General features: G+C 41.8%; 1 protein-coding gene across 3 annotated transcripts in view; it reads left to right on the top strand.

The window, feature by feature from the left end:
- The window catches only part of F13A1 (coagulation factor XIII A chain), a 119,148-nt gene that overhangs the window by 44,357 nt on the left and 59,034 nt on the right, over positions 1 to 15,757 (top strand). The window contains exons 2-5 of one of the 3 annotated variants that reach the window (XM_064663789.1): positions 10,675 to 10,841; positions 12,901 to 13,049; positions 13,480 to 13,593; positions 14,936 to 15,084. In XM_064663789.1, coding sequence (XP_064519859.1) covers positions 14,937 to 15,084 — 148 coding nt within the window. In that variant the 5' untranslated portion in view covers positions 10,675 to 10,841; positions 12,901 to 13,049; positions 13,480 to 13,593; position 14,936. Of the gene's footprint in view, positions 1 to 10,674; positions 10,842 to 12,900; positions 13,050 to 13,479; positions 13,594 to 13,888; positions 13,995 to 14,935; positions 15,085 to 15,757 lie in introns of those variants that run through there. The other 2 variants (XM_064663799.1, XM_064663779.1) reach the window with 2 other exon arrangements.

The raw sequence follows: 15,757 nt of genomic DNA, 5'->3' as shown, positions 1-15,757 counted from the left end.
AGAATAACATCAGCCATTTTCATCCATAGGACAACGTTTGTGCTTCTCTTCTCACAAAGTGTAACAGTTTTCTCTGCCAACAGCTTCATTGATCAAGGTATAAATGAAGGTAGGGAACTGACATTTGCTGTCCTCTTGTCATAGAGAGAAATGCTGGCTCTGCAACCTCTTGGATGAAAAAATAAAATCGCCTTGCTTCCTTTCTGCAGAGCAGAACCTCACTAACAGGGAAGAAGGTAGCTTTGTTAAGCCCTGTGCCTGTGGGGTATTACACATGCAACTACTTGTAATGTCAGCATTAATATTTCTGTATGTACCCTCCTGAAAACATAACCCAGGTGAGCAGGGGTTCTGATTGTGCAGCTTTAGTCCGATTTGATGGAGGAGAATGGGGGTTACAAAAGAAAGACCTAGAACAGGCCTGTTTATGCTAAAGGAATATCTACATGTTTATGTTTGTAAACATGAATTTCAAGGAATATATACATATATATAAAATATTCAGTGTGAAAAATAAAAGGCTATTCACCTATGTTTTGGTATTGTACCTCAATAAAATGACACTTTCCAGAGTCAGTCATGACTTTAAGCCAGATTATGGCTAAAAATATGAAGGGAAGGATCACCACAACAACAATCACATTTCCCCCCTTCTGCAGAGGAAGTGGAAAAACACTCCAACTTTGCCAACCTGAATAAATTACCCAGATTATCAGAACTGTGAGGAAAGCCATATGTAAGCAACTTTGTGTGTGTTGTGTGTGTGCGCAAATGTATTAACTGGGTTGCTGCCCAGTAAATACTTAAGTCAAAGGGGATAACTCTGAAAATATGCTCAGAGAAAAAAAATTACCATGCTTGTACCTTAATTGGCCAGCAGATACCATATGCAGTGTAGTGCTCACTGCAGCACTGGAGCACTCCAGTCCAGCTGCTGAGCTGGGCTCTCATGCCAGTGGCAGCCTGGAGATGGTGGACATTCAATGCTCACTTTGTCTGGCGTCAACGTGAAGCTGGGAAATGATTGCTTTGCTCACCTTGATTTGGGTACACAGATGCACTCGGACTCCAGTTTGGTAGTTGTTTGTATGTATTTGGTATAGATTGCTCTGCCAAAGGAAACCACGCCATTAGGCAAGAAGGGAAGAACAGGGATGGAAGGGTGGGGAAGAGGAGCAGTAATGTCACTGCTTGACTTGAAGCACCCTGTGCAGGAGTCTGCACTGGAAACCTCCTCTTACCAGGCTGCTCATATGTGAAGTAAAGACAGGCTGACTTTTTTAGAGGCAGCCCAAGGACACAACTTAGAATAGTGGTAATGATGTCATGCTCTTTGGTGAATTCATAATGCATTAAAGACTCTAAAATCATGTTAGGAAAGCTCAAAAGCACAAGGCTTTCGAGGACTGGAAGATAAGATATGGAGTGCAAAGGCTGTGTGTTCCCATTCTCTTGCCATTAGGATAAGCACTTGTTTAGCTGTTTGTTAGTCCAGTAATAAACCCTGGATTGTTGGCTGGCCAGTGGGTTGTTATTGTTTTCTGTCTTGGATTTTGACCTAGGAAAGATCCTCAGTTTTTCTCTGATCACATATTTTAAATAAATGGTGCTCGACTGCTTGTGTTTTTAGCCTTTTCCAGATTTGCAGATGTTTTGCAAAGGAGATGTGTTCTCCTGATGAACAAATTTAAGCCTATTGATAACAGATTTGCTTTTCCTTTTTTTAATGCAGACCAGTCCAGATTTGGGCTTGGCCAGATGATCGAAGTTATGCCAGAGTATCCTGGCCCCATTTGAAGTATCTACCAAATGCTGGGCTCAGTATATATTGTAATGTTGATGCAGACTGAATTCCAGTAATTACCCATACCTGAGGTAACATGGCTATAAAATGGTTAAGATAGCTGCTGTCAGAGCATATGGGGCTCTCTCCTGACTTGGAGTACATGCCGTTCAGGGCCCTCATGTGCCAGTGGCAGAGAGGTACATGAGCAGGAGGTCTCAGTTTGATCAGGGCTGCAGAGCCCCTCTGGCTGAAGCCTCCTGCTGTTACCTCCAGCTTGTAAAGAGTGGTTTATGGCAAAATTGGTTGCTCTGAAGTATTCTGCTTTTTGTTTTTTAAAGTGCAAATTTTAAAATTTAGTTGCCAACTCATTTGAAGAGCCCTATGGGCCCACTCACCTTGCTTTATTTTCTGTCCTTTGATATCTGCTACCTTGTTATGCCCACCGTGACTCCAAGGCCAGCAGTCTGCTGAACCATAGAACCTTGCCATATGGCATGGATTTTGGGATAGTTGACAGTGACACTCTCCATTGCAGTGGGGAATAGCTAACAGCAGCACCTGGAGTTAATGAGTCCTATATCTCCCAGGACCAAGGACAGGAATCGCAGAGCTCAGAGGGTTTTCCTGAAGGTCCGCTGCAATCTTGATGTGTAAGTGAATGGAGGAGATGAAAGCGCATCTGGATGGGCTAAGGAATATATAAACACTGTAATTCTTGTACTTATTTCAGTGCTTGTGTATTTTGGGGGGTTTTTACATATCTTTTTAAGATTTTCTTGTTTTTCAAGGTAAGGAAAGATTAGTGGTGCATATGGTTAATGTACGTCTACTATGATTCTGTTATTGCGTGTGAGACCTTTGAAAATAAAGTGTTCCCCAGGCTGTAGTCTAGGAGGGATTGCTATGCATCAATGCAAGATGGCCCTTGCAGTGAGTTACGCTCTTGTTTGTCTCTCACATAGTTGTTATTTCTCTCCTTGCTTGTTTGATTTAATTTGAAACAAAAGCTATTTTGGTTGTAGGCAATTTTGATTTAGGCATTCAGAAAACGGAACAGGATTAGATATGTGGAAAACATCACTGAGAAAATCCTACAAGAACAACATACTGCTTCACCCACCAACCCATCAAAGTCAGGTCTGGTCTTCTCTGTACCACCTTGACTTACCTGTTAGGAGGACAGATTCTGAACTGGATGATAACAGACATTGATTTTCTTCCCCCTTCAAAATCACTCTCTCCAAACTAAGGTCTGTATATTATAACCAGCACTCCAATCTACAAAGCTAAAGTGATTCCTAGCTGCAAAACTCGTATCTGTGTTCCTGACAATGAGATAATATGTAAGAAGTCACTAATTTCTTTCATCCAGATCTGTTGCATGAAAGCCTCAAGTATGAGGGATATATCTAAACCAGCTTTGGGTCAGATGCTTCTACTGCATATGTATTTTTGTGACGGAATTAGCTTGCTTGCATTATAGTTTGGGAATAAGAGGCTCAGCAACCTGTAAGCTGAACTTGGCCTCATAGAGTGCCTTTCTGGGAGGCTAGTTTATTCCCTTCATTGTACCTTCCTGTCAAGTGTGATGGGAAATCAATGATGAACAGGAGGACCCTAATCTCCATGGATACTTGCCTCTGCATGGTGTCAAAATCTGAGTTGGCTGTTTATTTTCTCATATTTTACATATGACTAATTTACTTAGGAAGGCAGGGGAAAGAAGAAGGTTATTTGGAATTAAAGTAAAAAATGAGAGAGAGGAAATCTGGCAGTGGTTCTCAACTGGAGCTGCTGGGGGGCTTCCAGAAGCCTGTCCCATACCTGCATCCCCCAAGCTTGTTGTCAGCTCTCACGCTTTGTTCCGTGCTCTGAGCAGAGTCTTGAGGGAACACAGCTGCTGCAGCTGCTCGTAGACCAAAAGGTGACCTTTTGAGTAGCTGAGGAATGATGCATTATTTAGTGCATTCCTGGCTAAAATGGAAATGAAATGTTTCCATGAGCAAAATGATTTGTTTGTCCTTTCACTTGGGTGCATCCTTTTCGCATCACACAGTAGTTTGGAGTGCACATCACTCCTCAGGGTTTCTTCTGGGTAAAGCTTTTGATAAGACAGGTATTGCACTTTGAAAACACACTGACTGTTAACTAGAAAGATGCTACAAACCAAATGTAATAGACTTCAGTTTAGAGGTACTAAGTCTGCAAAAAACAACTTCTATTTAAATAATGTGTAGGAGTGAAAGCTTCCTGGTGAAGTGTATGTCTTTAGACTATCAGCTGATACTGGTGAATACCATAACCAGCTGTTATTTCAACATGAAGTGTTTTACTTCTTTCAATTAATCAAGAGTCTCTTGGAAGGTGCCATAGCAGGGCATTCATTACAGCGATGTTTAATGAGCAGAATATTTGTCATCTGCATAGACAGAGGCTTCTGTGATAGCCAGGTTCTTAGGCACTCTTTACATCTACTGGGTGAAGGAGGGGAGGCAGATGGGACCAATTTTTCATGATGTCTAACATTAAATTTTCTGCATAGTCTTCCAGACAGATTCAAAGAGGCTGGAACCTATCTTTTCTGCTGACTGTGAATGAAGGCTGTGGTATACTCTGGTACAAGTCCATCTGCTCTTTAACTTTATAAATACCTTTAAAAAAATCTAAGACTCATTTTTCTTTGAAGTTTCCAACACCATTCATGAAGGCTTAAAAGTGGTATTGCTCATGTGTTTCAGACGAGGAGAGCTGAACTGTCAGAGTAAAAACTGACTTGAGAATAGCCAATATTCTCCAAAATATCAGCATGTAGAAGAACCTGGGGAAATATCCTGTGTTTACCAGGCAATTTCACTGAGTTCACCAAGCCCCAAAACACAGGAAGGAGAAGAAATCTGTAGAAATGAAGAGATGCCCAGCAGATCATGCTATCTCATTGGAGAACTCAGTGGTAAAAAATTCCTGTAAAATGATAGGTATCTGCTTCTGTGGGATTATTTTTAGTAGTAAAAGAATACATAGCGTAAGGCAAGTGAAGAGGGATTCAGTAAATAACTGCAAATGTTTCAGTTGCCTGTTTGGCATTGTCTTAATTGTTACAACAAACAGCATAAGATGGTAAAAAATCTTTTACTCAGGAGATAAACATTTCTACTCAGGAGATAAACTGCCTTTAAAAAGAAAGGAATGAAACCCAGATCTATGATTTCTATAATCCAAATTAATTAAAAGGGACATGACTGGAAAAGAATTAACACCTGACCAGCTTTCAAGACATTTCTCTGGCATGCTCTTACTGACTCCAAGCCCTTATTTTCAACTACAGTGTCTGCTCACCCTATTGCAGCACCCTTCCAACCAACCTTCCCTGAAGGATCCAGCAGACGTGGTCTGAGAGAAGAGATAAGCACAAGCTGATAAGCACTCACTGCAGACTCACACAGTTCGAAGTGATGTGGGATTTAGTCAAACAGCAAAGTACAAGCTTCTACTATGACTCATCTGGTGTAAAACCAGTGCTAAGTATTGTACATAATTAAGACAGCATTATTACAGTGAGATACCACTTCTTTTTTTGGTATGGTTAAAGTTTTGAAAAGATGTCATGTTTTCAGCCGTCAGAGCTGTGAAGATGAGGAGTTCTGATAGGAGTTCATTCTAAAAGATATCATGGCTACAGTGAGTTTAGACCATAATTTGCACTATTGCTGAAGCTCTACATGTATATTTCAATTCCCTTTGTGAAAAACTGTAGTTTTTCTGAGAATAAACACAATCTTAAAGTCATGTTCATTAGATAACACTTGCAACACTGGCCTCCTTAAAGTTTTCATAATTTTTATATCCAAAAGTCTTATATTTTATTTTGAGTCACATTTCTTAAAGAGGTGCTACTGGCTTTTCAAGTAACAGACATAAAATTATATTTGCCATTTAATGCAGCAGAAAATGTTAGCAACACTAGTGTCAGTGAGCTATAGATTCAACATTTGGACACTGACTGTCAGCAGGTACAGAAGTATTAGTCAACCAGTAGCTCTACCAATGGGAAAGATTAGGCAAGTAGGTCATTACAGTTTGTGTACTTGCCCCAACTTTTTCCTTCAGAGGTCCATAAATCAACTTTGCTTTTAATGTATGCATGTTCTTGGTTAAAATTTATTGTGGTATAATGCAAACAAATTCAACTTGTTGGTCATTCAAAGGCCCATTTGTTCAGGTTACTTGATTCTCATTACTTGGTTATTTGACTAGTTTTCTGTTCATTGATTAGCTGTCTGACTTGTAAGGAAGAGGTGGGAAATCAGACTGTAAGATGGTGATATGGACCATTTTAGGGGACAGAACTTTGAATGAACCCATTTCCACCTGTGTATTCCAGTGGATGCCTTTGAAGTAGGTTTATGCTTGAAAATCCACTGGCTACTTCTTCAACCTAACTTTACCACCTATTTTCTTATAATTTCGTAACATGCTGTTTGTACTCTGTTTCATGCACATCTCCAAGGAATTATCCATATTACTTACAGGAAGTACAGAGTATCAGGAGGAATCCCAGGCAAACAAGTCAGTTGGGTCAAGACGGGTCAAGACTCAAGGGTTTGAGTTGAAAAAAAACCATAATTTTTTTACAAGTCTGAAGATTAAGAATTCCAAGGGCCTTTCCGAAAAAATGATCATTTAATATAAAACATGGATCGATTCTTGTTTTGTGTGTGCTGCTGTTTTCCGGATGAGTTTCCAATTTATTAGTGAAGCAGTAAATGCTCCTCAGCAACCAACCATTGATGCTTTGAATGGAAATCAAAAGCAGTGTAAGGTTGTTGAAGAAAATGGCTTGAAAGGGAAAGAGTGAAAGATCATACTATTCCTATGAAAGCTGCAAAAGTTTGTGAAGACTACAGCTGAGAGAAAGATGGACCAGAGAGAGGTCAAGGGGTCAAGGAGAAGATATCTGCCTGCAGAGCTTTTTCCTAGCATGGCTTCTTGCAGGCTCACAACCCAAAACTTTCTAGGTTTGAACTGTTAGGGGCACACAAACAGAGGTGGAATTGTGCGAGAGAATGTATTGGCCCCAAATGGAGAACCCCCCAGTTGACTGTGGTTATTACTTGGACTTTGTACAGCTTTGACAGGATTTACACAGCTTCTGGACATGTAAGAGAAATACTGTGCATGCCTATTCTTTGTGTAATAAGGTTTTAATATCTTCTGGGGAACCAGGGACCTTGCTGTGGGTGCATGCTGGTGTTGCCCTTCTGATACACTGTCTTTCAGCTGATGTGACTTTTATCTTTATTCCAACCTTGAGTTCACCACAAGCCCAAAGAGAAAAGTATTTGTATTCCACTGTGCACATTGACAGTAATTTTGTGGATGCAGCACAACACTGTAGAAAGAGACAGGTATATGGAGCATTCAGAAGGCATTAATTTCTTCTTACTTTTTTTTTTTTTTGAGTCACACTACAAAGGTTATAGTGGGAATAGCAAATGAAAGAACTTGCAGACTTCACAAAAGTCAAAGCCTACAGTTTGTGTTGGATGGGTTTATTTGGCATACATATGTGATTATGAAATGAATTTTAAATTGCTACTGAACTTCATCCTGGATAATGATGCATCCATTCAATTTCCCTTCTCCCTCCAGAACATCCACCATTAACAAACCAACCAGTCGTGATGTTTTACAATCTGCATTTGAACCTACTTCTCAAAACATTGCACACTTCCTTAAGTAGGCAATGACTCAGCTCATTTGCACAGAGATAAGGTCAGTATTGGGACTGAAAAATGGGTCAACAACTCACTTTGGCATTCATCTTCGAAATTAATCAAGAGACAATTGCACTAAAGACTTGTTAAACTGCAACTTCATCCTGCAGAAATGCAACATCAACAGTCAGCTTAAGTGTTTCTGTGCAAACAGATATTGTACAGCCTTGATTTTTTTGAGTTGAGCCCATTACAGGGTTTAGGCATATGCCTAAAGATGGAATTAAACGACTGAAGTTAAGATGTGCATAAGTGTCTTGTTGTGTATGGGCCTACACACTACATCTGTGTTTGTATTAAGAAGAAAAGCTGTTCTACAAGACATTCAGTCATTTTAAAATGTATTTTTGTTCTGAACTGAAACAGGAAGTTTCACCCTGTAATAAAATTTAGGAGATTTTTAATTCCAAAAATCTTGTTATTGAGCATACTTGAAACATTGTGTGTCAGTAATGTTGAAACGCTTTCTGACATTAAAATTGAAATATTGCATGTCCACATATGTCACTAAAATAGTTAGAACCAACTGCTAAGTAAGCATGCTGGGATTGCCTGTGTTGTGTATTACTGCTCCCCAGATACAGAAAAGAGCTGTGATCTGGTCTAGGTTCTTGGCTGAGGTGCAGTGTTCCATGAACACTGTTTTTCAGCCTAGCAGTAAAACGAGGATATTCATTTGTGCACAGTGTAGTGCTGGACCTACTAAACCCTGCTCAGTCCAAACAGATTTAGGTAGGGACATCGCAAGTGTCTTGTACCAAGTCTTTGTTGTGAGTGCTTCAGGAATGTAGGGCATAGACCCTGTGCTTGTGCTTGTAGGTGGTTTGGGTCTTCCTCAGCTTATTGGTTCTGGCTCAGATGTGTCCAAGATGATTCCACACTGTCCAGGAGCCATGATAATTTGGGCACTGAACCCTCATTCGCATCCGATGCTGTACATGACAACTGAGCCCCTCTGGAGCTGAGGGCTGCAGCTCTACAGAAGCCAGGCTGGGTGCAGAACTGAGCTGCAGCTACTCCAGCTCAAGCTGGGTCTTTACAAAAACCTTAAGGTTCCCTTCCCTGAGTTCCCCAAGCCTGTCCTGCCATAGACATCCCAGTACCTGTGGACTGCAGCCTAGCTTTAAAATTAAAAGCTAAAATGACAAAATCAAAGCTAAACATGTTTTGGTAACTTTCTTACTGACTGTTTTACCATAATCAATTGTCATTTTCTTGAAGAAGTTTCAGTATTGTGGAATCAGCCTTCACTATAAGGAAACTGACAGATTGGAAAAAATTCAAGCAGCTCTGTGAGCATATATCAAGAATGATAGACAAAGTCTTACCAGACTGAATATATTGTTTGTTCTGCCTGTCTCTAGTTACAGTGGCTGTTCAAAAGGGATTAGATAACTATGAATAGTCTCTGAAAACGAATCATACAAATCCTCTGTTTCCCCTGCTCTCCAAGTTAGTCTCTCTTCTCAGCCTTATTGCCTGATGGATCAAGGAGAGTTGATCTCCAGGCCAAGAGCTTTTTTGGGTATATGGGCTTAAGAAGACTGAAGCAATTGCTTTAGAAGGGAATATTTCCATGGCCCAAGCATATTGTACATGTGGTGAAATTTATTCAGACAAATGTTTTATCTAAAATGGTCTTTCCTGTGTAAGCGTCTAGGTAGTTATGGCTTTGCTTTGATGTCCTCTCCTTTTCTTTTGGGGTAGTAACAAATATCTGTGGTCCATAGCCTTTGTGTCCCTATCAGCTTCTGGGTCAGCTGGCCAGCAGAGAAGTTGTCCAATCCCATTTTTGAGAGATGTTCTGTCATCCTTTAAGGTCTCAACTCTAGCAAAACATAAACTAGTAAATTTAGCTGGAACCTGTGAATATTGCCTCTTAAGACAGACCCCTTTGCCCTTGCTTAGCTTCTCTCACTCTTTCTGTAAGAAATTAGGGCAACCCCTAGTACCCAACCAACAGAATTCTTTGGATTCAGATGTGCGTAAGAATAGGAGTGGGAACCTGGATCCTTTGTTCATAGTCATAATGATTATTTTCTTATTTTACTGCAGTTACTACATGTACAGTCATATTTCTGTCTGAAGAAACAGAACGCCTTCACAAACGAGTACAAAAAGATGCATGTTTTCCCAAGCCTGAACTTACAAGCTTGTATGTACTTTACTGTCATCTGACACTTATTGTAAGAATATATTTTACATAATTGACAGTGGCAGCCACATATTCTGAGAGAAAAAAGACTGTATTGAACTATATACTGTGTGTCACCGATAATGACTTGAAGCAGTATTTCCATAAAAGTAAAGACTAATTTAGCACTTGAAAGTCAGGCCTCAAAACAAAAATAAAATGCTTTTCTGTTTCTGTACCTTGCCTAGGATCTATCTCACCTCACTGTAGACATCAACAGTGTAGACACATATGGTAGAACCCATCACCCCAAGCTCCCTTTGCAGGCAATACAGGGAGCAGGCACTTTTAGGCCATGATTCATCTGACCTATTTACATGTCTGCTGTAGGAGGAGATGAATCACTGCCTAGACTAGATCTTTGCGGAGGATAAAGGGAGCCTAAGATGGCCAGCACAGATGTAGATGCTTGTAAAGATCTACAGTTTCAATTTAAGCTTGCAGTTTGGAACAACAATTTTCAGAGAAGAGTAAAATTTCCTAAGCTGTGTTTTCCTAGCAGAATGTGTGCATGAATATATACATATATGATATTTTTCTTTCTGCAACAGAAACATTTGCAATAATATCTTTTGAACACTGGCCCTATATCCCCATCTCCAAATGTTCTACCATCGGAAGAGCTGCCATTTTATTTCTCTCTGTCTCTGCCCCTCTTTCACACATACAGACGTGTACACATACTGTGTTTCAGAGCTGGACCTCCTGAATTTTCAGCATTAACACAAAATATATTCCTCTGTATGTGGTAGCCTGTAACAGCTGCTGTTACACACAGACAGATATATTAATTGTTGTGTTGTTTTTTTTTTTTAAATACAAAGCAAAATATGCAAACAAAATCACCAAATGAAGATTTCTCAAATGTGCTTCTATTTAAAAATAGCAATTTTTTTAGTTTGTTTTTTTTTTCCTTCTAGAATCTGCTCTACTCTACCTGCAGTCTTGGTGAGGCAGGGCATCATAGGAAGAGGAACATCAATTTTTGGGCGACAAGTAGTGATGCAGAGGAAGGGGGAAGACAAGACATGATCATCTAAGAAAGTGTGCAAGTTCCCAAGTGAAGCTCTGAGAAGACAAGAGAGAGGTAATGTTGTATTATTATGTATAGAAGATCAGAGTTGAGAGGGTCTGGTTTCTGGAGAGTAAGGATGATGTCCTCCCAGGTACTCCTGTGCACATGCTGTACTGTAATGTTCCAGTGCATCTAAACACCCGTCCAGACTGCAAATGGCACGAGGGTAATATTTTAAAAACAGAGGAAGAAATGAAGCCACCCTCTTGCAGAGCTTTACAATGCTCATCTGTTTCCAAGGAGTGCTTGGTGTAGCTACAGTAGACAAAACATCCCTCCCATCTAAGGCTCTGGCACACAGCACAGCAATCCATTTATGTGAGCACCTGGTTGATCAGTTTGCGTCTGACAGATCTTGGCACACCCTCTCCTCTGGCTGTAAAGCTTTACTGACTTGTGCATTTTGCGGGAATTTTTTTCCCCACAAACTCTTGTCTGGCATGGAAGGACTTGGAACAGAGCTACGCTGGCTCTGGCAACAACAGGAAAGTACATTTTAGATAACCCTTTAGAGTGCAAGCTTTGTAGCTTTAAGGGCTTTTCCGTGGGGATCGGGAGGAAGGGCTGTCCATTATCCAAAGTCTATTGCTGTGGGAAGGGTGCCCATGACTGCAAAGGTCTTTGGCACAGGCCACGAGCATCTGAAGGCTGCCTCTGAGAAATGGGTATGGGCTCACGGTTCCCCACAGGGTGCAGTGCAGAAACGGCTTCAGGAAGAGAGAGTGCTCTTTCACCGGTCATCCCAGTGCATCATTCATTAAATATAATGCCCTACAGGAAAATCAGGGTTTCGTGTTTTCCATACCCCCTCCTGCATCAGCCCTGACGTCAGTAGTTTGGAACTACGGAAGTTAAATTAAGGCCAGTGCAGTCTAATAGGCAAGGGGCAGCAAATGCTAAGAAGCCAAAGTAATGAGAAAATACCTGCCATCTGGAGCTGTCATAAGCATAAATTTACATCACTCCCCACAAAATAAATAAATTACAGCCTGCAGAACATTACTCTCCCTGGATGCAAAGACCCACTCCTGCTGCTGCCACCAAAAATTTTGGCCTCCTCACTTTCTGCATGGTCATTGCTTCTGCCGAAAGCCTCAGGGAGATGTGCTTGGGTGCGGAGAGACACCTGCAACCGCTGGCTCTGCAGTGTAGTGTTTGGAGTGGGATCTGTTCTGCTGCATCCGCATGCTCCAGTCCTTGCTCTGACGGAAAGTTTTCCTCCTGGCTCTGACAGCAGCACAGCCACTTGGGGAAGCACATGACTTCCTTGGGAGACGGTGTTTCTTATTTGTGTTGCAGGCCTCCAGCAGGCATGGCACCGAGGCAATATTTATATCAGTTTTTGTAACATCATCGCAGCAGCTGCAATTTTGGGAACTGAAGTGCTGGCTGGAAGTGGGAGAGGGAGGCACAAAGCACAACACGCCACATAGAAATGTGGATGGAAGAGGAAAAAAAAAATGAAAGAAAATCAGCAACCAGTCTCCTCCACAGAAAGCTCATTGTGTTCCCGGGTGCCAGGGGTGCCAGTTGCCCTTCAGATGGTTACGGCAGGGCCCATCTGTGTAAAAGTGACTCAATGGAAATTGAAGCTCAGGATGCCTGTGATGGGACCAGATCTGTGCCCATAGGGTGCTTGTGCTCCTGGGGGAGCAGGACAGGGGAAGGGGAGTCCCTCAGCCAGGCTTGTGCTATGCTCTGAACAGTCTTCGGCAGTCACCTCTTACCCTTTGGCCATGAGAAAACACAATGCAACACTTGTGTGCAGATTCTCAGGCTGCCCCCAAAACTGCTGCAGCCTGGTGCTGCACCTTGGCAATCAGCCCTAGCAGGCTCCTTAGCCCAGCTACAAGGCCATGCTGGTGCAGCCATGCTGCTCGCAGGTCCCCAGCTATGATCTCTGCTTCATGCTCTGCAGGTATCCTGACTTATGTAAAGCTACCTTGCTGTGACTGGGAAATCCCCAGGGAGGTAGGATGGGGGTCCTGTCTTCCAGATGGTTTACTTGCTGCTTCCCATTACAGGAATGTGACCCGATTCTCTCCTTTCCAACCCTCTGGCTTGATTTCAGGTGTGTTCAGCCTGAGTTTTGAGGCTTCACTGATGCTATGGGGCTGGAAGTCATAGCTGCCTGAAAGAGAGTAGAGTCCTCTTCACTGTGTCTCCTGTTCCTTCATCTGCTCTGCAATCAAGGCAACTAGTGACCTTGGCAGTTCCCATGTATGTAAGAGGGCCTCTTCACTGCCCATGCATGCCCTTAGTAGGTGGTTTCTACCTCTGCTGCCAAACAACAGCGGCTGGCAGAACAGTAGGCCCGAATTCTTCCCTCAACATTGTTTTTTTTCTCCATGCAGCTCCACTAGCCTGTAGAGTTTTGTCTCACAGAGGAGGTGTCATACAGTCCCCAGTTACCTTAGAGCTTGGTGGAACTGAAGAAAGTTGATATGAAGCTAAAATGCTTCCACCAGGAACTGCCCCAGACCCTGGTTGTTAAGTGATGCACATTTTATCATGGGCAAGAGCTGAAAGTAATTTGCCCCAAACACAGCTGTTTGGTGCAAAATACCTTCACTGTCCCGGACTGCACAAGGTTTCTAGAGAAAGCTGCTCCGAGCCACCAATGAGCTCTCCATGTCCATGTTTCCCGCAGTCCTCTGCAAGGGGAACCGTCACTGTGTCTGCCTGAGAGTACTCCGAAATCCAACACCTGAAGTTGCATCGCAGGCACCCTGAGGAAGAGACACCATTAAAGACTGGCAACATGGTAAACATGGCTTCTTGGATCGTGTCCCTCAGAAAATCCCCTTCAATCTCCCCCTTCAAATGCCCTAATGCCATGAGCAGTCCTACTTTGTCTCACATACTGAAACTTCAGTGCCCAAGCTTTTTCCTTAGCCCAAGCACCCTGAAATACTTCTGCTGAGCAGAACTGGGATAAGACAGGCAGGGAGAGGGAGAGAGGAAGAAAAGACATGCCAGCAGTGGTGGCAGACCCTTGAAGGTGGCGCGGGGAGGGCTTGGCAATCATTTCAGCACTGTCCTATTGCAACAGGAAGGAGGAGGATATACAGAGGTTACTTAAAAGCTCCCAGCTTTTCCCCTGATTCTATTGCAGTGCAGAAATTCTGCAAGGGAGAAGGAAAAAAAAGACTATCTGAAAATAAGGTACTCTTGCTAACTAAAAAAACCCCTTCCTTTAAGAGGTTACTGCTATTAAATAATTGCTGTGTTTTAAATTGCTGTTTTCAGGGACTTTGGGAAGAAGTTGTCTTCTCAGTCATTAATATTTTCTTAGAAGGGTGGCATGGCTTTTTCATTGCTATATCCTTACACTGAAATAGATGTGAAAGCAGTTTTGAGTAGCTCAAAGAAAAGTCTCTGATCAGCCTACATCTAAGATTTCCCTTAAGGACGTTAGTGGGAGAGAAATAAGTGGATAAGTGCTTTTTTCTTTTCCTTTTTTCCCTTTACCCTTCCTCTCTTCCCCCCCACCCCCCTCTCTTTTTCTCAAAAGTGGATTGTCTGGATGCAGGAGTTAGCCCTTTAGATATTGGGTGTTGGTGTGCATAGGGACAAAAATACAATTCTCCACTAATCATCCACAGACTGCTGTAGGCTGTAGTATTTGGCTTGCCTGCAGTATAACTTATAATGTCATTTTTATTAGGGAAAGGTAGTGTCTGATGCACTTTCTGGAAATATAATTTGCTGGTTTGGATTCAATAATGCTGTTATGGAGGGTGGGAGACTGAATGATTTTCCAGTTCTTTTACCTGAAACCTCCTAATATTTTTAGTGTCCTGCTTCTCCTAGGCAAATTATTCTGTGTTAGACTTCCCTCTCCTTCTCCCGCCTGCCCTTCTTCTCTTATTCATGTGTTTTGACAAACACAAAATGCCTTTCAGTCCTTAGAGAGTTGTACTTCATCATTAGACCAATGTTTCTTGCCACTCAGGTTTTATTCTTGTGAGTCTAAAAACATGTAGCTCACTAGCACCCCACACTGCTTTTGGTTTCTTCCATCTTACATGTACCATACCAGCTCATATTTGCTTTTTCCTTGCACTCTTTCTTTCTTTCATGGTATTACAACATTTTTAAAATAGGATGTCTGAAACAACGAGCACCAGAGAGGAGAAGAAACCTCCTCTGAATGGGAGAAGAGCCCTCCCACCAAACAACTCCAATGATGAAGAAAATGAGGTCCCCGAGGTGGATCCTTTTGGGTTGATACCTAGAGGATTTAATCCTAAAGGTACAGTGTACAATTAAGCCACAAGTCTATTTTTATATCTTCCCTACTCACTTTAGCTCAGGTCTGTGAACTAAATCCAAACCACTTTTTTCCTTACATGTTTCTATCTCAGATAGCTTTTCTTGCTGCTCATGAATAAACTTACTAAAAACACCCATGTGCATGAGAATGTTACCACAGGTTATGGGTAGGAAACGTGAGGAGTGGAGAAGCTGAGTGAGCAGTTTTGTGCTTGAACTGTGGGATTGGTTAAAAAAAGGCAAGGGATTTCCCAGTTTGATCACAATCACAGAATCACTTTTAGAACCTGCCGGCTTCAGGCATGGTGGTGGCTGCAGTGGGGTGAAGAGGCAGGAGTGTCTCCTCTTAATGGCCCTTCTCATCTATATGGCTCTAAACTGGCTCTAAACTGCAAAATGTTGTCTGGCAGGGAAAACTTTTGCTAGATGTTCAGCTCACTCACAAAAAAGAACATGAAACTAAAAGGAATACTCATATTTTTATTTGTTCTCCTATGAAATGTTTTATAATTGTTTGGATGGGGAAACAAAACAATGTCATAGCAGGGCATGGACAAACCAAAGTACATTCTCAATACCAACTCTTTGGAGTAAACCAGAAAAAAAAATAGGTAAGATTTGGCTTAAAAGAAATCAGGATTAACTCCTGAATG

This window comes from Pseudopipra pipra, chromosome 1, assembly GCF_036250125.1.
Source record: "Pseudopipra pipra isolate bDixPip1 chromosome 1, bDixPip1.hap1, whole genome shotgun sequence".
Taxonomy (NCBI): domain Eukaryota; kingdom Metazoa; phylum Chordata; class Aves; order Passeriformes; family Pipridae; genus Pseudopipra; species Pseudopipra pipra.
This window is presented reverse-complemented; position numbering and strand designations above follow the sequence as displayed.